At 49.2% G+C, this 23,550-nt stretch overlaps 2 protein-coding genes across 7 annotated transcripts in view; one reads left to right on the forward strand and one right to left on the reverse strand.

Moving 5' to 3' along the window:
* Positions 1-10,842, reverse strand: C1H10orf95 (chromosome 1 C10orf95 homolog). 4 transcript variants are annotated; one of them, XM_076923524.1, is made up of 3 exons: positions 2,596-9,310; positions 1,963-2,029; positions 1-1,763 (listed from the first exon to the last, which is right to left on the reverse strand). In XM_076923524.1, the coding sequence occupies exon 3, from the start codon at positions 1,719-1,721 to the stop codon at positions 1,083-1,085; it is 639 nt and encodes a 212-aa protein (XP_076779639.1). In that variant the 5' UTR covers positions 1,722-1,763; positions 1,963-2,029; positions 2,596-9,310; the 3' UTR covers positions 1-1,082. The 4 variants fall into 4 exon arrangements, with proteins under 4 accessions (XP_076779639.1, XP_076779620.1, XP_076779645.1 ...); XM_076923505.1 differs by adding an exon at positions 10,346-10,842 and having other exon boundaries at positions 2-2,029; positions 2,596-2,726; XM_076923530.1 differs by lacking the exons at positions 1,963-2,029; positions 2,596-9,310 and adding an exon at positions 10,346-10,842 and having other exon boundaries at positions 2-1,763.
* The window catches only part of Slc68a1 (solute carrier family 68 member 1), a 19,217-nt gene continuing 4,767 nt past the window's right edge, over positions 9,101-23,550 (forward strand). Inside the window, exons 1-8 of one of the 3 annotated variants that reach the window (XM_034498820.2) lie at positions 9,101-9,204; positions 17,911-18,153; positions 18,788-18,870; positions 19,366-19,818; positions 19,919-20,042; positions 20,557-20,653; positions 22,711-22,882; positions 22,957-23,150. In XM_034498820.2, the coding sequence (XP_034354711.1) occupies positions 17,986-18,153; positions 18,788-18,870; positions 19,366-19,818; positions 19,919-20,042; positions 20,557-20,653; positions 22,711-22,882; positions 22,957-23,150 (1,291 nt within the window). In that variant the 5' untranslated portion in view covers positions 9,101-9,204; positions 17,911-17,985. Of the gene's footprint in view, positions 9,205-9,312; positions 9,447-10,966; positions 10,988-17,910; positions 18,154-18,787; positions 18,871-19,365; positions 19,819-19,918; positions 20,043-20,556; positions 20,654-22,710; positions 22,883-22,956; positions 23,151-23,550 lie in introns of those variants that run through there. The other 2 variants (XM_076923438.1, XM_076923449.1) reach the window with 2 other exon arrangements.

Consider the following 23,550-nt stretch of genomic DNA (forward strand, 5'->3'; position numbering starts at 1 on the left):
TTGTAGCCTTCTATCCTCTTCTCCCCCAATGTTACAGTCCTGATGGGAGAAAACGGTGGGAGAAAAAAGAACCCACAAAGTAGCCAGAGACAAGCTACAAAGACCTGTCTTGGAAAACAAACACAACTAGGCCGGCCATGGTGGTACACATCTTTTTTTTTTCTTAAATATTATTTATTTAATGTACATGAGTACACTATAGCTGTCTTCAGACACACCAGAAGAGGGCATCAGACCCCATTACAGATGGTTGTGAGCCACTATGTGGTTGCTGGGAATAGGCCTCAGGGCCTCAGGGCCTCAGGAAGAGCAGTCAGTGCTCTTAACCGCTGAGCCATCTCTCCAGACCAAGATAGTACACATCTTTAATCCCAGCACTCCAGAGTTCCAGGCCACCCTGGTCTAAACAGTTAGTTCCAAGACAGCCAGGGCTACGGAGAGAAACCTTGTCTGGAGAAACCAAAAGAACAAGAACGAATGACATACCTCTGGACGTCTAATTTTATGTTTTACAGATGTGATAGTTAAGGGGTTCAGAGGCTAAGAACACATAACTAGAAAAATGTCAGAACCTGCTCTAAACCTACCTCATAGGAAATGTTTCCCTCATTCCAAAACTACCCTAGGTCTTCAGATGATGCTTGGATAGTGAGTGAATCTAGGCAGGACATTTTAGAAGGCTGTCCATTGCACACTGTGGAGGTTCTGCTTAAGAGCAGGTCCCGGGGCTCAGGCTACACACAGAGTAAAGACTCGCATTACACAGATGGCAAAATGCCCACCTCTCTATCTTGCAGTAGATGCTGGACTTCACTCATTTATTTACTTCCTTTTCCAAGCTGGGGACTACAGTGGCTCCCTCGGCTTTGTGAAGAGGGGCGTTATGGTGCAAGGGAAAGAAAAGGGCAAGTGGGACACACACAAGAGCTAAGGAGGAAGAGAAGCAGCAGGTGCTGCTTTTACTTTAAAACCCTCTGGATCAAACACCTTTCTCTGCCTGCAACGCCCAGCAATAACTCAAGGGAAATCAGAAACAGGGTGGGCGAGCTGGGACAGACAGAGGCGCAGGCGCGGTGAGACGCTCATCTTGGTCCTTGCTTTTTCTTGGGGCGGCCACGCTGCACCGCCTCCGGAGCGGTCGTGCGGTTCCAGCTGTCTCCGCTGTCCCCGCTGTCCCCGCTGACTGGCCTGCGCACCACGCGCCGCGCCACCTTGTATTCGGGCTCGCCCACGCGTGGCGCAGCCCGCACCAAGAACTGGCCGCCGCGCTGGGTGACGCGCACGTCGGTGCGTGGGTAGGTGCCGTAGACGCGCCGCAAGTCCCGGCGCACGGCGTCCGGCAGCGGCAGGGGCGGTCCCCGCATGCGCTCCACACGGCCCCAGCGCAGCTGCAGCTGCAGGCTGCTGCCCTCGGGCCACGCGGCGTCGTGCGTGGGCTGGGCTGGCGCGGATACGCCGGAGGTGGGGAGCGACGAGCCAAGGGCTGCGGCACCCTGCGGCGGGAAGGCCCACCAAGGAGACGTGGAGGAGGCCAGGGCCGCGCGCGCACCGTGGAAGCAGTGCAGCTCGCGCGGGGCGGTGCTCAGGCCCACCGGCCGGCTGCAGAAGTTGTGGGTCTGGATGGGTGGCAGCAGCAGAGGGGCGGGCAGGTAGGTGTAGGTGAGGGTCTGCAGCCGAGGCCAGACGCCCTCCCCGGGCGGCAGGCAGACGTAGGAGTACATGACCTGGAACTCAGTTGGCGAGCATTTTTACTGGGTCCAGACCTGTAGTGGATTGGTATGCATATATAATTCTTAACAAGCACTTGTCGCTGGTCCCCCGGCTCTTGCCTGTTTCTTGCGTGATTGCCTGATGGCTTTGAGAAACCTTTCCTGGGTCAGGGGTTCTGCGCCCCACCTCCTCATCAGATATTCCCGGGCTGGGGATGTAGGTCTGTTAATACAGAATCTGACATGTACAAACCCCTAGGTTCGGTCTCCACCACCACATAAACGTGGTATTGTGGATTCTGCCTGTAATCCCAGGACTCCTAGAGTAGAGGCAGAAAAACCAGAATTCAGGTCATCCTGTTTGAGAACAGCCAGGGCTACTGGAGACCCTGTCACAAAACAATCTTAATTAGCATTCCTTTTAGGCTCGCTCTGGCGCGCTCTCTCTCTCTCTCTCTCTCTCTCTCTCTCTCTCTCTCTCTCTCTCTCTCTCTCTCTCTCTGCCTCTTCCCCTTTTCTTCCCCCCTCCACGTGCTTGTTGCCAGCCTCTACCCCTCTCTGCTTCCCTCTCCCCTCCTCTCTCTACCTTTGTCTGTTCTACCCCCTCAACTCCCCTCCCCATGCCCTAAATAAACTATTATGTGACTGGTACCTTAGGGGAAAGAGATGCCTTAGCATGGGCCTGTGGAGGCGAGGGCGTGCGTGCGCGGGCACACACACACACACACACACACACACCCCTTCCCGCACCATACTGGTCCTCTACCTAACAAATACCTGGCTTCTTTTTCTTTTCTATAAAACACAACATGATTCCTCTCCACGCTTTCTAGCCCCCGGGCCCTTGTTATCTTTCCCCCTTTAACGTCCATGTCCGTTCACTTGCCTCCTTCAGTTTAGTGGGATTATTCTCCAGCCTTTGGGAGAGTCAGAACAGTCCAGAATGGAGCTTCTCCCCACTGCTCTTCAGTTCTGTTTTCCCCTTCCGTGCCCAGCCTTAGCCACACCTCCCTGTTACTAGGCAGAGAGAAACACCTTGAGCTGGCTTGAAGCTGACCAGTCTGTCCTAGGTAGACACTAAAGCACAGTGACCCCACACTAGAGGTGAAATTGCCTGAGCTCACAGATGGCACTCCGTAGAGCACTCAACACTTCCCACCTCTTTCTAATCAAGTCCCAGCACCTACATGGTGACTATCAGCTGCCTGCAACTCCACTTTCAGGGGATCTAGTCTGTAAGGGCTCCTACACATATTAAGTGCACAGATTCATGAAAACAAACTTACGAATGGCTAAATCATAAAAGAGCGTTCTGGATTACATATGATCCCAGTGTAATTATAAGGACTTCAAACATGAAAGAGGTCCAGAGTCAGCCTGGCAGTGGTGGCACACGCCTTTAATCCCAGCACTTGGGAGGCAGAGGCAGGCGGATTTCTGAGTTCGAGGCCGGCCTGGTCTACAGAGTGAGTTCCAGGACAGCCAAGGCTACACAGAGAAACCCTGTCTTGAAACAAACCAAAATAAATAAATAAATATAAAAAAATAAACAAACAAAAAAGGTCCAGAGTCATACTGATGCCATCCAGAAGACACCACCCACCATCGTTGGCTTCAGTAATGGAGGAGGTACTGTGAGCAAGGAGTACAGGCAGTGTCTGGAAATCAGAAATTGTGAGACAATAGAGTCAAAGCCTGCAGAGGGGACCCAAGTCCAGCCAACACCTTCCTGTTAGCCAGTGGGACCCATTTCAGACTTCAGCCTCCACAACTGCTAGGTTTGTTTTGTCCTAAGCCCTTGCGTTTTCAATTTATAAACCACCAAAAGGACACAGTTTTAGTAACTTTGCCCTCTGTAATGTCCAGGATTACCCATGGGTTGATCTCACCCCGTTGGGACTGGTCATAGTTTCTACCTGTTTGTACTTCCTCAGGGAGTCTAGTCTCACCTTGTTGGCAAACCAGACCAAGCTCAAGACAGGACTGAGAAGGTGAAGAGCCTGTGTTTTATAGTGGTGCCTTCATGCTTTGCTGGTCTGGGGAGTTTTTAGGTACAATGAGGGATCAAGCTGTGGGCTGGTGTTCATTCATCCTGATTTCGGAAATAGCCCTCATATTTTGGGAATGCTACACTTTCTTCTTTTAAAAATACTTAATTTTATGTGTATGTGTGTGTGCCTGAGTATATGTCCACCATGTGTGTGCAGGAGCCCACGGAGATCAGAAAAGGGAGGGGTTCAGTCCCCTGGATGATTCTAAGCTGTCATGTGGGTGCTGGGAATTGAACATGGGCCCTCGGGAAGAACAGGCAGTGTTCTTATTGCTGAGCTAGCTCTCCAGTGCCCTTCCTCTCTTTTTGAGACAGAGTCTAGCTGTGCAGTGCTGGCCACCCTGGAACTCTATGATTTTTTTAGTTTGTGTGTGGCCTTGGAGGCCAGAAGAGGGTCTGATGCCTCTGGAACTGGAGTTTCAGTCAGATGTGAGCCACTTGATGTGGGTACTGAGAACTGAGTTCTTCCTGCAGCAAGCACTCAGTTACTGAGCTATCTCTCCAGCCTCATTTAAAGATTTATTTTCTTAATTATATGGATATGTGGAGGAGTATGTGCACATGAGTACAGGTAGCCAGGGAGGTCAGAAGAGGGTGTCATGTTCCCTGAATGTGAGGTTACAGGCACTTGTGAGCTGCCTGATGTGGGTGGTAGGGAGAAAACACAGGGCCTCTGCAAGAGCCACTGTTTGTTTATTTTTCAAGACAGGGTTTCTCTGTGTAGCTCTGGCTGTCCTGGAAAGAGCTCTGTAGACCAGGCTGGCCTCGAACTCAGTGCTAGGACCAAAGGATGCCCTGCAGAGGCACACACTCCTAACTCTTGAGCCATCTCTCCAGCACCCCGTTTTCTTATCTGGTGGAAGGAAACATTTTCTTTCCCTAAGACAGAAATCTGAAAGGATTTCAGGTTGTGGAGGAGTTGTGGGGAGGCCTTCGTCACTGAATATGTAGTCATAGAAGACATGAAGCCGAGAGACAGAACTTCCTTTTTGATAGTGTTATGTGAGTCATAGTCTTTACAGTTACACAGACCAATAAATTCCTTTTTGTTTAAGCTGCTTTGAATGTCCTGCTGTTCCTTCCACCCACCCCAGTGAGACACACTTCAGTATTTTCTTTCAGTATCTTGTGAAACATTTGAAAATACAGCAACTTTAGTAGTCAGGGAACCCCGTGATCAAAGCCTCACTAGTGGGCAAAGTAGAAGCCCTGGGAGAAATGACCCAATAACTAACAATGGGGAACTCTTAGAGAATAGAACTCGGTATTGCCTAGGAGAGAATTTCAAGAACACTGCTTGTATATCATTTCTCTTAGGGTCAAGGACTGGAGGAGTCTAGAGGGGATTTGGCCTCCAGCACCACAGTATTGCAGCAGCTGATTACAGTCTCCAGCATGTGAAGGCTGTGGGGCCAGAGTGTGACTGTGGGGCATGAAGCTCAGCAAGGAGGACTTGAGGTCTTTCCTGCTGGGTCACTTTTCAGAGCTGGTCTTGCCAGCCCTCCCCATCCTACCATTTAGTCCCCAAGGACGGTTAAGGAAAGACTCAAGGTATGCTTTGAAGTGAAAGTGTACACTGAGCAGAGACAGAAAGGCTGGAGGAAACCTGTGATAGATTTACAAAGGTCTGAGTACTGAATTTCTGCCTTCTCACATCCGTGGAGAGAAGTGGTGGGCGTGGGAAAGGAGGCATGACCATATTCTGATCAGGACTGCATTCTGGAGCAGGGGTGTGGGGTTAATGGTTGTTAAAGTCTAGAATAGAGATTAGTGTATAGCAGTTGTTTAAATCTAGAAGAGATAAATGTATGTGGCTTGGGCTGGGTGGCCAGGTTGTGCTTGACCTGACTGCAGCCATCTTGGATTGTAACTTATGATTGTTCTAGAAAGTGTTTCCCAATAGTTTCCCAGCACATTAAACCAGATGAATCATTATAATGGCATGTAGCATTTTACAATCAGACACTGGTGCCAGCAATGTGCTGGACTCTGATGCTAGCTAAAGATCAAACTGGGGTTTGTGTGTATTGTGTGTACATGTGTGTGTATGCATGTGTGTGTGCATGTGTGCGCGCCGGAGACTTGGTTTAGTGTTTAAAGAATATTTGCTCTTGCAGAGGATCCGAGTTCAACTCCCAGCCCCAGCATGGTGGGTCACAACTGTGACTTCTGTCCCATGAAGTCTGATGCCCTCTTCTGTCTTCTGTGGGCACGAGGCATGAACGTGGCACACATACATGCAGGCAAAACACTCAGACAATAATAAGATAAATAGAAAATTATTTTTAAAGATAGAGCTGGGTGATGGTGACTTATGCCTTTAGTCTTAGCCCTCAGAAGGCAGAGACAGGCAGATTTATGAGTTCAAGGACAGCCTGGTCTACAAAGCAAGTTTCAGGACAGCCAGGGCTACACAGAGAAACCCTGTCTCGAAAACAAACAAAAAACAAACAAACAGACAAACAAAAAAAGAAAAAAAAACAAGGAAAAAAGAAAGAGCAGGGACATTGTGACTAGGATGAAGTAACTTTTGTCCTAACCAATATACACACACTCACACTGGATGGATCCAGTGGGACTGATGCTACTCCTCATGTAAGTCCTATAATAAATTTCTCTCCACAATCTTGTATCTGTTCATTTGTTTTTCTTCCATCTCAAAGCATCTTGGAACATGTCTTTATATACTTGGATGGGGTTATGTCCAGAACAGGGGTCATAGAAGCATAGAGGAGGGCTTAAAGGAGAGGAATGGGAAAACCTAGTAGAACATAGGTATGCTGGGACAGTGTCTGAGGGACCCTTGAGGGCTTTCTAGGACTGGGTTGAACAGGGTCTTGTGGGACCATTTGCTGTAATGAACCCATTGCTATATTGGCACAAAGTAAACAAACGGGACACTTGCTGCACAAAAATTACCTGCAACAAAGAGGCACAGGGGTCAGTGGTGCTAACCTGTAGCACGGTCCCCTGGAAACAGTCTTATGTAGATCCTGAAACTATTAGCCAGTGATGGCCTTGAACTGATGCTGATGCCTCTATCCGCCAAGCACTGTGACTGCAGGAATAGCCACAGCCGCAGCCACTTTTCCAACATAGGGACTGAACCGGAGACTCCAGTATGGAGACTCCAATATGCCTGGCAAGAACCTTTCCAAACTTAGCTACATTCCTAGTCCCTTCTTTCTTTTCTTTCTTTCTTGTCAGGGTTTAGCTCCGCAGCTGTGGCTGGTCTCAAACTGTAATCACACTGCCTCCAACTCCCAAGTTCCGGGACTACAGGATAGGCTTCATCATGTTCGACTCTATTTCTCCTTGTATGCCTACAAAATCCCTATAAGCAATGGAGCAGTTTCAACAAAAAGAAGGTCCCTTAGCAGAGAAGTCAAAAGAGGCACTCCTTGCCTTGTAGCTCAGGGTAGGTGTCTTAGGGTTTTAGGTTTTTTTTGTTTGTTTGTTTTTGTTTTTTTGTTTTGTTGTTGTTTGTTTTTCAAGACAGGGTTTCTCTGTATAGCCCTGGCTGTCCTGGAACTCACTCTGTAGACTAGGCTGGCCTCAAACTCAGAAATCCACCTGCCTCTGCCTTCCAAGTGCTGCCTCGAAAGTGCTGGGATTAAAGGCATGCGTCACCACTGCCCGGCACCAAGACAACTCTTATAAGGACAACATGTAATTGGGGCTGGCTTACAGGTTCAGAGGTTCAGTCTGTTATCACCATGGCAGCATCCAGGCAGGTGTGATGCAGGAGGAGCTGAGAGTTCTACATCTTCATCTGAAGGTTGCTAGCAGAATACTGACTTCCAGGCAGCTAGGATTAGGGTCTTAAAGTCCACACCCACAGTGAAACACCTACTCCAGCAGGGCCACACCTAATAGTGCCTAATAGTGCCTGGGCCGAGCATATACAAACCAACACAGTAGGAAAACTGAACAGGTGGGCAGTGAATCCTATTTAATTACTCAGAAATTGCACTGAGCCTTACAAACTTGGTTTTCTAGCTCTAGCAAGTGCAGAAAGAGGAAGTCCTCCTCTGGGACTCAGGAGAAGTCTGGTCTAGCCTGAACTTGGTCGGCCATCTGGTTGTATGAAATTTGTTGAAGGCTGGGCATGGTAGTGCATATCTTTAATCCCAGCACTTAGGAGGCAGAGGCAGGCAGATCTCTGTGAGTTCAAGACCAGTCTGGTCTAGAAAGTGAGTTCTAGGGCAGCCGGTACTGTTAAACAGAGAAACCTTGTCTCAAAAAACAAACAATAATCCATTGACTGTTTCTCTGAACTTCAGGGTTTTTGCTTGGTTGGTTGGTTGGTTGGTTTTTGAGATGGGGTTTCTCTGTATAGCCTTACCTTTCCTGGAACTTGCTCTGTAGACCAGGCTGGCTTTGAAAGCAGAAATCCATCTCTGTCTTCCTAGTGCTAAGACTAAAGGTATGTGCAGCCACCACCAGCACCCAGTGGTTATTTTCATCTGTAAGTGGAAATAATAACACCTACTTCCCATGTATAATTTGAGGAAGAGGCACTGGAACAGCGCGCCTATCCTGCCAGGTCCGTAATAGTAGGCGGCTGAGCAATTCTTTCATTTGTGTGTCTCCCCAACCCTGATTTTGTTTTTGGTTTGAGATAGGGCTTAAAGTGCCCGGACTGACCCTAATTCACTCTGTATTCAACACAGGCTAGCCTTCTGTGTGGCAAGAATTACAGACTATGCCTTTAACCTCAGCACTCAGGAGGCAGAGATGAGCAGGTCTTTGGGAGTTTGAGGCCAGCCTGGTCTACATAGTGAGTTCCAGAAGAGCTAGAGCCACATGGAGAAACCTTGTTTCATAAAACAAAACAACAACAAAAGGAATTTCAGAAAGGCACAATCAGGCATTACTTCCTCTTCTAATTCTTACTGCTACCAACACAAAGAGGTCCAGCAGCGTGGGTTGTGGGTTGATGGCCAAGTGCCTGTGTCTAACGTCTCCTGCCCTGGCTCCCGATTCCTTGAATTGCTCACGCCCATAGCTCAAGCTGGACTTTGCACTCGCGGGCTCACAATCCAGCCGTAGGTAGTCCCTGCTAAATTCTCATCTTCTGAAATTAGGATCAGGGGAGGGGAGGGGAGCGTCCCCAAGAGAAACTTGATTTGAGCTGAAATGACAGTTTTCGTGGAGGTAAAAGAGAGGAGATAAGTAGATCAGGAATCCAGGAAACCTGCTCCTGTTGGCTGATGCCTGTTTTCTTTTGGATCCCTAAGGGAAATAGCCCATGACAAACATGGCAGCGACAGCCTCAGGCGCGGTCACCTGCCCGAGCTGCTATCGGGAGAGCGGTGCGGAGCCAATAGCTGGGAAGGGGCGGAGGGAGAGACCGGGAAGCCCGGGGCTGCTAGCGCGCAGGCGCACTGTCTGGCACCTGGCTCCCCGCTGCCGCGGAATTAGGCATCGTCTGCCAGGATTGCGGTGAGCTGCTGGCCCGCGGCCCGGGACCTCTCGGGTCCCAGAGGAGCCGGCCGGATCCCGGGACTGATACGATTCAAAGGACCAAACCGAGGGTGGGGCGGGAATGCATTGCGGTGTTTGAGTCATTGGGACACTTTGCGCGGTTCCTTGAGGTGCCAGATTATGGACTGAAACATTCTGGGGTCAGGAGGAACTGAGACCAAGGGGCACGCGTAGAATCCCCGTAGAAGGACTCTGTTGGGGTAAGGAAGAGGGTTGCACTGTCCAGGTTGCCCACTGAGGAATCTGAGTTCGTGGATGCAATGGTTCAGGCCGGGATTCACTCATTGACCTAGTGGCTCTTAACCCTAGTGGCACAGGAGAACCACTTGGGAACTTAAAAGATGCTGGGCATCACCTCCAGAGATCCCAATTTTAGTGGTTTGAGTGAGGTCCGAGCCTAGATGTTCTAGAATAGCTACCTCTTCGGGTGATTTAATGTGCAAACGAAATGAAAACCACTACACGTGTTTCTGAGTAGAAAGCTCCTGGGTTGATTCCCAGTTCCTCAGGGACTTAGAAGTAGCCTGCGATTCTGAGGTGAGTCGGCTGACACTTTCGTGCCACCATAAAATCCTGTGACGAACCGAGAAAAATCCCTCTCGCAATGGGTGAAAGCCCATTTTCCATCCGTGGAGGGTGGACCTGTTAACTCGGGGGGGGGGGGGGAGGGGGGGAGGAGAGTAGTTCCCCCACCCCCTAGCAGCTCTCCTGGGGCTCCATCATGCTGTGAAGAGACTGAACAGGGTGTGAAATAGGGCAGACAATCCAGTCAGCTGCTTGCTGCGAAAATGACACGCCTCGTAATTTGCTTTGTTATTATGACTTGAAATTCCACCTGTTCATTTGATACCCGCAGAACAGGCAGGAAACAGATTTGCTTTTTTCAACATGGAAATAAACTCTATCGCTACTTGGGGATAAGGTTCAGCCTTGACCCAAGTACTGCTGCTGATACCGTGTTACTTAGTAGTTTTTTTCCCCACTGTGGTCCCTATAAGCTCCCTCCTGAAGAGAGTGGGAACCACCCACCTTCCTCCGGACATTCTTCCTTCCAGGCCCAGCCTGTCACTTCTTGGTCTCCTCCCCAAATTGTACTCACTGTCACCAGAGGTTGCTGTGCTTGGCCAGTCTTTCCTGTTAATCTCCCAGAAACCTTCGAGAGTAGACTGCTAGGAGCGAGATCTTGAAGTTGCCCGGAGGGCTCCTCGACAGAGAAATGTTTCTTGTCTCCTACCCTCAGCAGGTGCCTTCCGTCTTGATCGTATCTTGTAGAGGCTTACAAAACCCCTTTTTAGTCTGGTCCCTTTTACTACCTGGGTCACATTCTGCCCATATTGTTTTCTTAGCTTGGTGCTGCGTCCTTGGTGAACGTGTTATAAACATTACTGCTGGCTTTTACTACCCCCCCCCCCCCACACACACACATCTGTGGCCTCGCTGCACTTGTTTGCTCGGAGGGGCTATAGGGTTCCAGGTTGCTACTGTGTCTCCAAACCCCACAGCCAATCAGAGCCCCTAGTGTGGGCTCTGGGAGTTTGTTTTCCTCTGACTGCCCTTTGTAAGGCAGAGAACACCCACATTGGCCTTTTGGGGACAATGGACTCAGCAGGTGTTAACTGAGCCGGTGCTTGGGGGAGGGATCTTCAGTAGGACTGGCCTATCCTTACTCTTAAGGAGCTTGTGAGCTGAGGGAAATAAGGAAAGCATTTGTTCTCCTCGGGATACAGAGGGATCAGAAAAGGTAGACAATACCTGGCTGGGAGAACCTGGAGAACTTGAGGACCCTGGCCTAGGCCTTGAGGGAGCAAGATTTGATACGATTGTGGAAGTGGGTGCACGGTGAAGTAAGAGGTGCTGAGGTTTGCAGTCAGGGCCTATTTAGAACCTCGGTTCCAGCACCTCATAGCTTGGGACTGTGGGCCAGTTATTTGCCTGACTTCCGGGTCTTGCTTGCATCTGTGAGCTATAGATGGGATTAGTAAATGCACTGTGAAGGGTTTACAGCCACGACTGTGGAAGCCAGGCCTGTCCTAAAGGCCTCAGAGTCAGCACAGAGTCTCATCCAGGGCTTTTGGATGGAAGGCAGCACATGAACGGAAGTGTGAAGGTAGAAATTAAAACAGAATTTGGAGGATGACACATGGGAAGGCCTGGGATGTGGCACGCAGTGAGAGGCATCCATGTTGAATACTGCAATGACAACTTATCTGGGTGTGGTGGCATACACCTGTAATTCCAGCACTGGGGAGGCAGGAGGATTGCCACAGTTTGAGGCCAACTGGCCCCTGTCTACCTAGGGAGTTTCAGGCCAGCAAAAGATACATAATGAAATCCTTATCACAAACAAACAAACACTTATATATTAGTCAGAGGGGTCCCTAACTGTTTTTAAAAATGTATATTTTTGATATATATCTTGTGTGTGTGCATGTGTACATACATGTTTGTGTGTATGAGCCACAGTGAGTGTGGAGGAGGCAGAGGACAACCTCAGATGTGGGTCCTTGCCTTCCAATCTATAAAGACTATTTTTCATTTTTTAAGACAAGGTCTCACTATGTAATGCTGACTGGCCTGGAACTTAGTATGTAGACCAGGCTGGTCTTGAACTCTCAAAGATCTGTTTGAATTGTCTACTGAGTGCCTGACCCTAGAACATTTTTGTTTCAGGTCTATTTACTTTTATTTGTATACGTGATGCCCGAGTGTATGTTCTGTGCATCATCTATACGCAGGGACCCCTGGAAGTCATAAGATGGCAGTGGATGCCCTGGAACTGAGCTATAGGCAGTTGTGAGCTGCCATGTAGGTGTTGGGAACTAAATGTGGGTCCTATGCAAGAACAATAACGCTCCTAACCACTGAGCCATCCCTCCAGCACCTCACCTTTCATCTTTATGTGGGTTCCATGGATCTGGCGCAGGTCTTGGGGCTTGCACGGCAAGTGGTTTTACACTCTAAGCCACAGCCCCACCTCCCAGCCAAATATTAAAGGTCATGAAACCCAGTAAGAGCTATTGTTTATGGAGAGTCTTGTATGTCCTGGGCCCTATGCTTGGTGCTTTCTGCTCCTTTTGCATTTGAGCCCCACTTTAAGAAAGTTGGTATTAACCTCTCCACTGGCCCAAGGTCACCAGCTTGACTAGTCCCAGGGCCAGCCTCCAGCTCTTGTGCAAGGTGAGCTGTGCACAGGAGCGGGGAGCTTGGTTGCAGGTTACAGGATATGCAGCTTACATAACGAGGGCAGTGTGGGCTCCGTGGGATTCCTTGGCAAGCCTTCTGTTCTCTTGTGATGTGGGTTGAGAGTAGGAAGACCAGAGGAGGAAGGCTGTTTGCTACTGGAGTAGGATCTGGAGACACATAGGCTGGAAAGCACCACCACTCCCTCTTCCTCCAGCAACTCTAGTGCTGGTTCACCTCTATGGAAAACCTCTACCTGTGGTCTGTGATAGGGCTTTATCTGGAGTTCTTCCTGGGGGATTAGGTTTGCAGGCTTCCTCTCTGGCTCCTCATGTGTCCCAAGATTTTCTTCTACATCTTTTATTTCAGAAATGGGTCCTGGGACCTAGGATATTCCACTGGCCCTGACCCAATCTTAGAAAAAGCAGCGGGGCAATGGTGGTGCATGCCTTTAATCCCAGCACTTGGGAGGCAGAGGCAGGCGAATTTCTGAGTTCAAGGCCAGCCTGGTTTACAGAGTGAGTACCAGGACAGCCAGGGCTACACAGAGATCCCGGTCTTGAAAAACAACAACAACAATCCCCTCCCCCTGCGCATGCGCACGCAAACACACACACACACACACACACACACACACACACACGTGCGCGTGCGTACATACACACACAAAAGAAAAGAAAAGAAAAAGCTGGTTTTGAGAATGGAGATGGGCAGATTTCTGTGAGTTCCAGGCCATCCTGGTCTAAAGTAACAGGTTGCATAGTGATATCTGTCTCAAGAAAGAAAAAGCCGTTTTTTTTTTTTTTTGTTTGTTTGTTTGTTTTGTTTTTGTTTGTTTGTTTTTGTTTTTTTTAAGGTTTATTTACACTGTATACTGTAGCTGTCTTCAGACACACCAGAAGAGGGCATCAGATCCCATTACAGATGGTTGTGAGCCACCATGTGGTTGCTGGGAATTGAACTCAGGACCTCTGGAAGAGCAGACAGTGCTCTTAACCACTGAGCCATCTCTCCAGCCTCTCTCTCACCCCCACCCCCCCAAAAGCTGGTTTTTGAGCATCTGCCTTGTGCCTAGCATGATGCCCTGGAGTTCTTGAGTGCTGGTTTACTGCTTGCTATATTTTTGTACAGACTGCTCTTATTTCCCATCTTGCAGGCTCAGTAGCAGCAAAGGCACTGTGGGAGACAGTAGTGATTGGAACTCTTCCCTTTTCTTATGGAAAAAAAAATTAGCACCTCCCTTTAAGATCTTCTACCCGCTCCTGAGCATGGGTTTGGGAAGCCAACACATGAGCCGAGGTTCACCTTCTCCAGTGATGATCAGTCATCAAGTAGGAGTGGCTTTGATAAAAACTGTGGATTGAACAGAGGAACTCTGAGAGGGGCCAAGTTACTGTCTTGTTGCTGTGCAGAGACACCATGAATAAAACAACACTTATAAAAGAAAGCATTTAACTTGGGCTTGCTTACCATCTTAGATGGTTAATCCATTATCATCATGGGCAGGGAGCATGGTGACCTGCAGGCAGGCTCAGGAACAGTAGCTGAGAGCTACATCCTGGTCCACAGGTAGCGAGAGAACATGGGCCTGGCATGGGCTTTTGAACTGTGGAAGCCCACCCCCCAGTGACCTACCACCTTTGACAAGCCACACTTCCTGGTCCTTTTAATGCTTTCAAACAGTTCTACTCCCTGGTTACTGAGCATTCAAATATGAGTCAATGGGGACCATTATTACTCAAACCACCACTGATGTGGAAACTTAAGGATTCTTTGGAAAGTTAACTGGATGGTGTTTTGCTGGGGCAAACACATAGAGGAACATTTAGCCGAAGCAGACATAGGTAAAAAGATAGATACTCTGCTAAAACAAGCACAGGAAAGGACACGTGATGAAGGATTCTGTGCTAACTGACACTCCTGTATTAGTCCGCCTTACATTGTGTAGTTGAACTGCATTTGTCAGAACTCCATAAAGAGAAACTACACCAAAAAAAAAAAAAAAAAAAAAAAAAAAAACTTCTGGTGGTGTGCTGCAGTTTCTTGCTGCTTCTGCAGACTCAGGCTTTTTGGCAGGGTGATGTCAGCTGAGACAGACGCATGTGCTGAGGCAAGACCTGTGGAGGACATGTGATGCTTGGAGGGTATAAATAGGACTCGACGACTCGACAGACAGTGACGGAGGCTGAGCTAGGCTTGCTTATAGAGCTCGCTGTGCAACGCTTGATGGTCTCGCATCTTCCCTGATCTTTGCTTCCCTGAGAGAGGCACAGCTGAGAACTTCTCCTGGTGGTCCTCCTGGTCCCTCCTGCTGACTTGTGCCAAGGCTGAGGCCTGGCTGTCTCTGCTAGGTAGTGCCACCGCTACTGATTCATGTTTGCTATCCCAACTCTACTGAACTGGTGTATCCATGAAGTGTTTGCAAGTGGAACTGCTGATTTCCAGACAACACACAGGGGAGTTGCTCCAAAGAACCTTTCTAAACAGGTCCACTTTCCCTGTATCCTTTCTTTTCCACTACCTCTGGTGGGTAGTGGGCTAAAAGAGAGGTTTGCTTTGTAGTCCAAAAGGTCCAGGAGGCACATTTTTTGTTCTCTCTCTCTCTCTCTCTCTCTCTCTCTCTCTCTCTCTCTCTCTCTGTGTGTGTGTGTGTGTGTGTGTGTGTGCATGTGTGTTAAGACAGGGTCTCACTGTGTAAACCAGGCTGTTATTGGGCTCACAGAGATCTACCTGAGTCTTTTGTGATGAAAGCCATGTTTCACCATGCTTGGCCTGCCCCATTCAGTCTTATTTTATTTAAGGGTGTGTGTGCAGGGGAGTTGTTTGTTTGTTTGTTTGTTTGTTTCAAGACAGGATTTTTCTGTGTAGCCCTGGCTGTCCTGGAACTCTGTAGACCAGGCTGGCCTTGAATGCAGGGATCTGCCTGCCTCTGCCTCCTGAGTGCTAGGATCAAAGGCGTGGGCCAATAAACCCACTCAACCCTCTTTTTATTCCTTCTTTATTTATCTTTTGATTTTTATTTTTCCCCAGACTAGTCAAGTACAGTAGTAAGAAATGACTACTCTTTAAGACAGGGTCTCACGAAGTTGTCCAAGCTGGCTGTGAACTTCAGTCCTCCTGCTTTAGAGTCCTGAGTGTCTGGAGTTACAGGATTATGCCGGCAGTCCCAGTGGAGAGTGAGAAGTCTGGACTTTATGCTAGCTCTTGGAATGGCAGGTGCAGACTAGAATGATCCTGTCTGTTCATGGAAAGAACCAGCAAGCACAAAGGAAAGGGAGGCTGGGCTGGGAGTGACCACATTGTAGAGACCTGTAGGCTTGGTGGGGAGGCTGGGAGGCTGGGTCTTGGCAAGGATGGCTCCTGGAGGTTTTGTTCCCTCTGTTCGACTGGGGCAGAGGGCAAACAGGATATGACTGGTGGGGAAGTGTGTGTAACCTGTGAGCCATGCAGCCTCAGGAAGAAGTCATAGGGGTGTATGTGCAACCTGTGAGCCATGCAGCCTCAGGAAGAAGTCAGAGGCTCTCTGAGAGTCACCCTCAGTGTCATTAGGCTACCCTAACAGATGACACAACCAATGGCTTAAAGCAACTGAATATTTGCTTATGGCTGGAGGGTAAAAGTCCACAATCAAGGCCTGAGCAGAGTCCCGTTTCCACTGGAAGCTCTTGGGAAGAGTTCTTCCTTCTCTGTCTAGCTTTCGGACCTTCACTGGTGACGATGTCAGCCCTCCTTGGCTTGTGGCTGTGTTATGGTAACTGCAGGCTTCATCCTCATGGCCATCTTTGCTCGATTTGATCTTTTCGTTTGCGTTACCGTTACTGTTAGTTTTGGGTAACTAGTGCTATGATGAAACATTGCCATGTTGAAATACCATAGCCAAAAGCAAATTGGGGAGGAAAAGGTTTATTGGGCTTACACTTCCACATCCATAGTCCATCCCTGAAGGAAGTCAGGACAGGACCTGAAACAGAGAACCTGGAGACAAGAACTGAGGCAAAGCCTGTGAGGGGTACTGCTTACAGACTGGGCAGCCTGGTCTACGTAGTGAGCCAGGTTAGCCAAATTACATACTGAGACCTGATCTCAAAACTAAGAGAGAAAAATGGATAAGATGTACTCAAACACTGATTCCAGATGCGCCACCCCAAGGAACGAATTCCCAAGGGAGTCTGTGCAGAGGTGTGCCTGCCAGCAGCATGTATAACAGCAGTTCCACAGAGAGACTTAAGAACAAACACCAGGAGAGAGTATAGAAGCTGGGGGTGTAGCTCAGTGGTGGAGCCCTAGTCTAGCATCTGCGAGGCCCTGGCTTCTATCCCCGGCAGAGAGGCGGGAGAGGAGAGCATCTGAGTAAGACCCTACTTGGACACAGCATCTGTGCATTTGAAACCAAATTAAGATGGAATCATGTTGAATTGGTGTGGCCAGTCCCATATTAAAATGAAAGCTGATTATCAAACATGCTGGCTAGTCTTAGGTCAACTTGACAAAAGCTAGAGTTGTCTGAAAGGAGGGAACCTCGGTTGAGAAAATGCCTCCGTAAGAACTGGCCGTAAGGCATTTTCTTAATTAGTTATTGATGGGGAATGGTGCAGCCTGTTGTAGGTGGTACCGTCGCTGGGCTGGTGGCCCTGGATCGTATAAGAAAGCAGGCTAAGCAAGCCACGAGAAGCCTGGAACTTATTATGTAGACCACACTGGCGTGGGATTCAGATTGGCCTGCTCTGTTTGCTAAGTGCTGGGATCAAAAGCATACACCACCACAGCCAGTCATATCTTCTTCTTTCGTTGGTTTTGAACAGGGTCTCACTATGTAGACCAGGCTGTCCTGGGACTCACTATGTAGACCAGGCTGGCCTTGAGCTCAGAGAGATCTATCTGCCTTGGCCTCTTACATGCTGGGATTAGAGGGTGTGTATCATCATGCCTGACTCAAAGAGCATTTTCTATGAGCTTTTCTGTTTAATCTGTCTGGTCTTTTCACATAATGATTCCCTTTGACCCTTTTGAGTAAAAGAAACTAAGGTTAACCATATCGGTGCTGCCTACCCTGTAAGCACACTGCACCTGAGGCCACCTAGGTCACAGCTAGACCATTTTGGTTGGACAGCATGCCAAGTACCCAATCTGAGAGGTAACCTGGCCCCGTACTTGGCTGCCTGCCTTCTCTTCCCGGGGGCCGTCTTAGTTTCCCGAACCGTTTCCAGAGCATCTCGCTTGGATGTCCCTGCTGAACTCCACTGGTAGTTCACCTGCTTTGTCTTACACGTGAATTCCCTCCCAAAGGAAACGAGTTTAAGAAAAACATTTTATTTTCTGTGTCAGGGCTTAAATGTAGAAGCTAGACTAGTAGGCAACCACGAGCTCCAGACCCCGGCCTGGCCTGGAAGGAGTTACTCATTTTATGGGATGTTAAAGGTCTCAGAGAGCTGGATCGGAGAGTTAGCACTGACCCTTGTTGTTCACTGGCTGCTTCTTCCTCAGAGACAAGAATGGTCGGACTGGTGATGTCTGTGAACCCTCCTCAGTGCCCTTGGGGCTGAGGCTCCACCAGCAGCCATGGGGCTAGACTGGCCCCAAGCCTGGCTGTTGGGCCTGCCCACAGCCGTGGTATATGGCTCCTTAGCGCTCTTCACCTCCATCCTGCACAATGTGTTCCTGCTGTATTATGTGGACACCTTCGTCTCCGTGTATAAGATCAACAAAGTGTCCTTCTGGGTTGGAGAGGTAGGCCACGCATGGGGCAGCTGCCATAGGTGGGAGGAGACTAGCCATCAGGTGTCCAAGCAGACAGAAGGTGCTGGGTCCTGTCCCAGTGTTAGTCCCAGTGTCAGGCTCTTAGGGCAGGCTGTGCTGTTTAGCAAGACTCAGCCAGAAAAGCTGATTTTATTATTATTATATTATTATATTATTTATTTTATGTATATGAGTTCATCATAGCTGTCTTCAGACACACCAGAAGAAGGCATCGGATCCTGTTACATATGGTTGTAAGTTACCATGTGGTTGTTGGGAATTGAACTCACGACCTCTGGAGGAGCAGTCAGTGCTCTTAACCTCTGAGCCATCTCTCCAGCCCTTAAGGACTCTTCAGGAGGATTCTAGAATTACTCCTGGCTACTGCCTTAGCTCTCCGCAGTTTGTATGTTCATATCTAATATACATGTATGCATCAGTCAGCTGGATTATCAACTGCCTTGGGCCGCTGGAGTTCGATGTGTGTACCAGGCAGAGAGGGGTTTTGACAGAGGAACATTAACAAAAGTTTGCTGGCAGGAAGAACTGCCATCTTTGGGGAAGGTGCATGGATTGGAGTTGGGGAGCCCTGTATAACCCACCTGCCTATCTCTCTCCTCTGCAGACTGTATTTCTCCTTTGGAACAGCTTCAATGACCCCCTCTTCGGCTGGCTCAGTGACCGCCAGTTCCTCAGCTCCCAGCCCCGGTGTGTCTTAGGGAATGGGTACATCACTGCCCTAGTCCGGTTCTGATGATTCCCCTAGTGAACAATTGCTGCTCATATTTGGGGGTGGAGGAAGGAAGGGATGCCAGTTGTGGTATTGGCATGGCCCACCCAGAGGAAGGGGTTGACCCTAGTGTGACATGGGGGTCTACTCATGGCTCTGTACCACATTCACACACACACACACACACACACACACACACACACACACACACACACACACCCCTCGCTTCTTAGGTGTTCCTGTCCCTTTCCCTATTTGGGCCCCTTCCTACCCCAGCCCCGAGAACCAGTGTCCCATAGCCCTTTGGGTAGGGCAGTGGGGCTAAGCTGTGCTTCTAAAGACCCAGGTCAGGGCCGAAGACTTGGCTGTATCTAGGTGTGCACTGAAGGAGAATTTCTCCATCTGTCTTTTGGGTCCAGTTGGGGTAACTAGGGTTTGCTCTTGCTTAAAGGTTACCGTCCTCTCCCTGACAGGTCAGGAGCAGGCCTCTCCTCCAGAGACGTGGTGCTGACCCGGGTCCGGGCTCTGGGCTGGCATGGGCCGCTGCTGGCACTGTCCTTCCTGGCATTCTGGGTGCCCTGGGCTCCTGCTGGCTTACAGTTTTTACTGTGCCTGTGCCTTTATGATGGCTTCCTGACACTCGTGGACCTCCACCATCATGCCTTGCTGGCGGACCTGGCGCTCTCAGCCCACGACCGCACCCACCTCAACTTTTACTGCTCCCTCTTCAGTGCAGCTGGCTCCATGTCTGTCTTCGCCTCCTACGCCTTTTGGAACAAGGAGGACTTCTCCTCCTTCCGTGCCTTCTGTGTGGTACTAGCTGCTGGCTCTGGGCTGGGCTTTCTGGGGGCCACACAATTGTTGAAGCGGCGGATTGAGGCAACCAGAAGGGACAGGGGTTGCCCGGGCCTGGACATGGATGGTGGGTGAGTGTAGCCTCGTCTCTACGGTCAGAGCCGGATTTTAACACCCAGTCCTGGCCCACTCTGACGTAACCCCACATCTTCCCTTTCTCTTTGCCCACAGCGTGTGTGACGAGGAGCCGCTGGTGGGCGGTGAGGAAGCAGGCAGCATCACCTTGGGCCAGTACCTCCGGCAACTGGCGCGCCACCAAAACTTCCTGTGGTTCGTGGGCATGGACCTGGTACAGGTATGGGGAATCTTTTCCTCATCCCTCTTTTAAGGGTTAGAAGGCCTAGGTTCTAGCACTTCTGTGTTCCTTACTCCCTTACTCCCTGTGTCATTGAAAAACCAAAAAAAAAAAAAAAAAAGTACAAAAGCAAAAAGGAGAAGGGGGCATGGGATGGGGGTTTCCTATGGAGGGGGAATGGGGGAAAGGGGATGGCATCTGAAATGTAAATAAAATATGCAATAAAAATGAATTAAAAAAACTTAAAAATTGTTCTATTTGCTAATTTTGCCATGCCTTCAAACTAAATTTCCATAGGTTAAAAGGGATTGTCATTCAGGTTTGTTGGGGCATATTCCATGCTTGGTGACATGGGACAGTGTGCACTCCTCTGAGGACCAGGGCTGTTGCTCCCCTGCTGGCCTGTGAACTGTCATGTTCTCTCCCCCCTCCCCTCCCTCCCCTCCTCTCCCTTCCCTCCCCTCCCCCTCCCCCTCCTTCTCCCCACCTTTCCTCCTCCCCGCCTGTCCTGCAGGTGTTTCATTGCCACTTCAACAGTAACTTCTTCCCCCTCTTCCTGGAGCACTTGCTGTCCGACCACATTTCCCTCTCCACTGGCTCCTTCCTGTTGGGTGAGTATTATCCCGGGCCAGCGGCTTGCACACGCTGTCCCCAGGTCTGTTCTGGGGTGGAGGTTAGTGGGCCGCACTTCAGTCAGGAGTGATGGTGCCCCCCAGAGGCAGTGTGACAAAGTGCAGCGCCCAGCCACCATGCTGTTCTCTGAGTGGACGCGGCTGTACTTTTTAAAAATCTTTCTGAGCCACGCGTTTTTTTGTTTGTTTTGTTTTTCTTTTCATTTTTCTTCGGGACAGGGTTACTCTGTGTAGTTTTGACGGTTGTGGACTTTGCTCTGTAGACCACACAAGGCCTCAAGCTCACAGAGATCTGCTTACCTCTGCCTCCTGAGGGCTGGGATTAGTGGACACCACCACTGCCCAGCGTGTTTGTAACGGGAGGGTAATAATAGCACAGCAACCCCTGTATTGACGTGTCCCATGGATTCAGCCAACCATGGGTTCAAAGTATTAGAAAAGTCTGACTCCATTAAGCACGCATGGTTTTCTTGATTTTCACGTTTATTTATCGTTTGTGTGGAGACAGTGTGGGTGCATGCATGCTGTGGTGCACATCTGGAGGTCAGAGGACAACTTGCAGAAAATGGTTCTTTCTTTCCACCATGTGGGACCCAGGGATCAAACTCAGGTCGTCTGGCTTGGTGGCAAGCCATTACCTGCTGAGCCTTCTCACTGACCCTGGAGCCTGTTTCTTTCCTGTCCGTGTCCCCTAATTGATACAGTATAACAGCTATTTGCATAGCATTTACATGGTACTGAATATTATAATCAAGACATCACGTAGGCCAGGCTTGATGACACACACCTGTAATCTCAGCATTATAGCAACTGAGGCAGAATTGTGGAGAGTTTGATGCCATCCTGGATCTAATAAATGTCCTGCTGGGCTGGATTCCTCAGCACCACATCAACATGGCATGGTGGTCCGCATCTATAATCAACGTACTTGGGAGGTGTGGTTAGGACCAGAAGTTCAAGGTCAGCCTAGGTAGGCTATATAGCAAGTTTGAGGCTAGCCTTGCATATATGAAACCCTGTGTCAAAAAAAAATTGAAATTCAAATGTTTATTTTAATAAAATAAAAGGGAGAGCATGGCAGTGTGGGCTTTTAGTCCCAGCACCTAGAAGAAAGGAGCAGACTGACTTCTGTGAGTTCTGAGGCCAGCCTGGTCTACATTATGAGTTTCAAACCAGCCAGGACTACATACTGAGATCCTGTTTCAAAACAAACAAACAAACAAACACATAAAACAAAATAGGCTGAGTGCCATTACATATCCTTAATCCCAGCACTGGGAGGCAGAGGAACTGGATTTCTGTGCATTTGAGGATAGCTTGGTCTACAGAGTGAGTTCTAGGATAGCCAGGGCTACACAGAGGAACCCTGTCTCAAACAAACAAACAAACAAACAAACAAGCAAACAAACAAACAAACGAGTTTAAGACCATGTAGAGCTACATGACAGTAAATTAAAAAAACAAAATAAAAGTATCTGGGAGTATGTATATAGATCTTATGCAGATACAATGTCATTTTGTATCAAGGTCTTGAAAATCCAAAGACTTTGCTATCCATGACGGTGGTACTGGAGTCAACAACCGTGATCCCAAGGGACAACAATACCTAACCCCTACCCGGAAGGGCTGTGAAAATTATGGTGTGAAAAGCAGACTGTAGAGATGGCTCAGTGGTTGGGAGCATTGGTTGCTCTTCCGGAAGGCCTGGGTTTGATTTCCATTTACTCACATGGTGGCTCACCGCTGTCCGTGACTCCAGTTCCAGGGGATCCAATGCCCTCTTCTGGCCTCTGCACAGATATACATGCAACCAAAACATGCATACACAATATGTATGTATACGTATATATGTATATATGCAATTAAAGCATGCATACATGTAAAATAAAATTTAAAATATGCTAATATAATGCAAAACCTAGAAGACATTGTCGGTTTACAGTGAATGCAAATTGTGATCAATTAGTGTCAGTTGCCAGCTGCTGTTGAGGCTGTGGCATTGCTCCTGAAGAGGTGGGGCCCTCTTCCCTCCCCAGGCATCTCCTATGTTGCTCCTCATCTCAACAACCTGTACTTCCTGCCCCTGTGCCGGCGCTGGGGTGTCTATGCAGTGGTGCGGGGGCTCTTCCTGCTCAAGCTGGGCCTTAGCCTCCTCATGCTGTTGGCTGGCCCAGACCACCCCGGCCTGCTTTGCTTCTTCATTGCCAGGTACGCCCTGCCTACCCTTGCCCCCACACCTCTGTGTCCACTCGTTTTACTCTTGCTTCTCTCTCCCTGGGCAGCAACCGTGTCTTCACTGAGGGTACCTGTAAGCTGCTGACCCTGGTGGTCACTGACCTGGTGGATGAGGACCTGGTGTTGAACCATCGGAAACAGGCAGCCTCGGCACTCCTCTTTGGCATGGTTGCCCTGGTGACGAAACCTGGCCAGACCTTTGCCCCACTGCTGGGCACCTGGCTTCTCTGCTTCTACACAGGTGAGGCTCGTGGAGCATAGCTTACTTGTACCAGCTCTGGGTCTAGTGAGGGGACAGAGGGGTTGTGACTAGGCCTGTGCTACCCTGGAATGCTAAGCCTTGCTGGCCCGCCCCTCCAGTTTCGTAAGTGAATTGATTCACTCAACAAATCAGTGTAGACCTGTATAGGCTAGGCCCTATGTGTAAGGGAAGTGACAGTGGTGAGCATGTGGAATCCTAGCTACCTTGGAGCATAAATGGGCATTGGTGGTGCACGCCGTTTATCCTAGCACTCAGAAGGCAGAGGCAGACAGATCTGAGTCTGAGTCTGACCTGGTACGGAGTGAATTCCAGTATAGCCAGGGCTACACAGAAAATCCCTGTCTTGAAAAAAATTGTTTTTAGACTGGGAGAGGGATGG

The sequence above is a fragment of the Arvicanthis niloticus genome, chromosome 1 (genome assembly GCF_011762505.2).
Source record: "Arvicanthis niloticus isolate mArvNil1 chromosome 1, mArvNil1.pat.X, whole genome shotgun sequence".
Lineage (NCBI taxonomy): Eukaryota > Metazoa > Chordata > Mammalia > Rodentia > Muridae > Arvicanthis > Arvicanthis niloticus.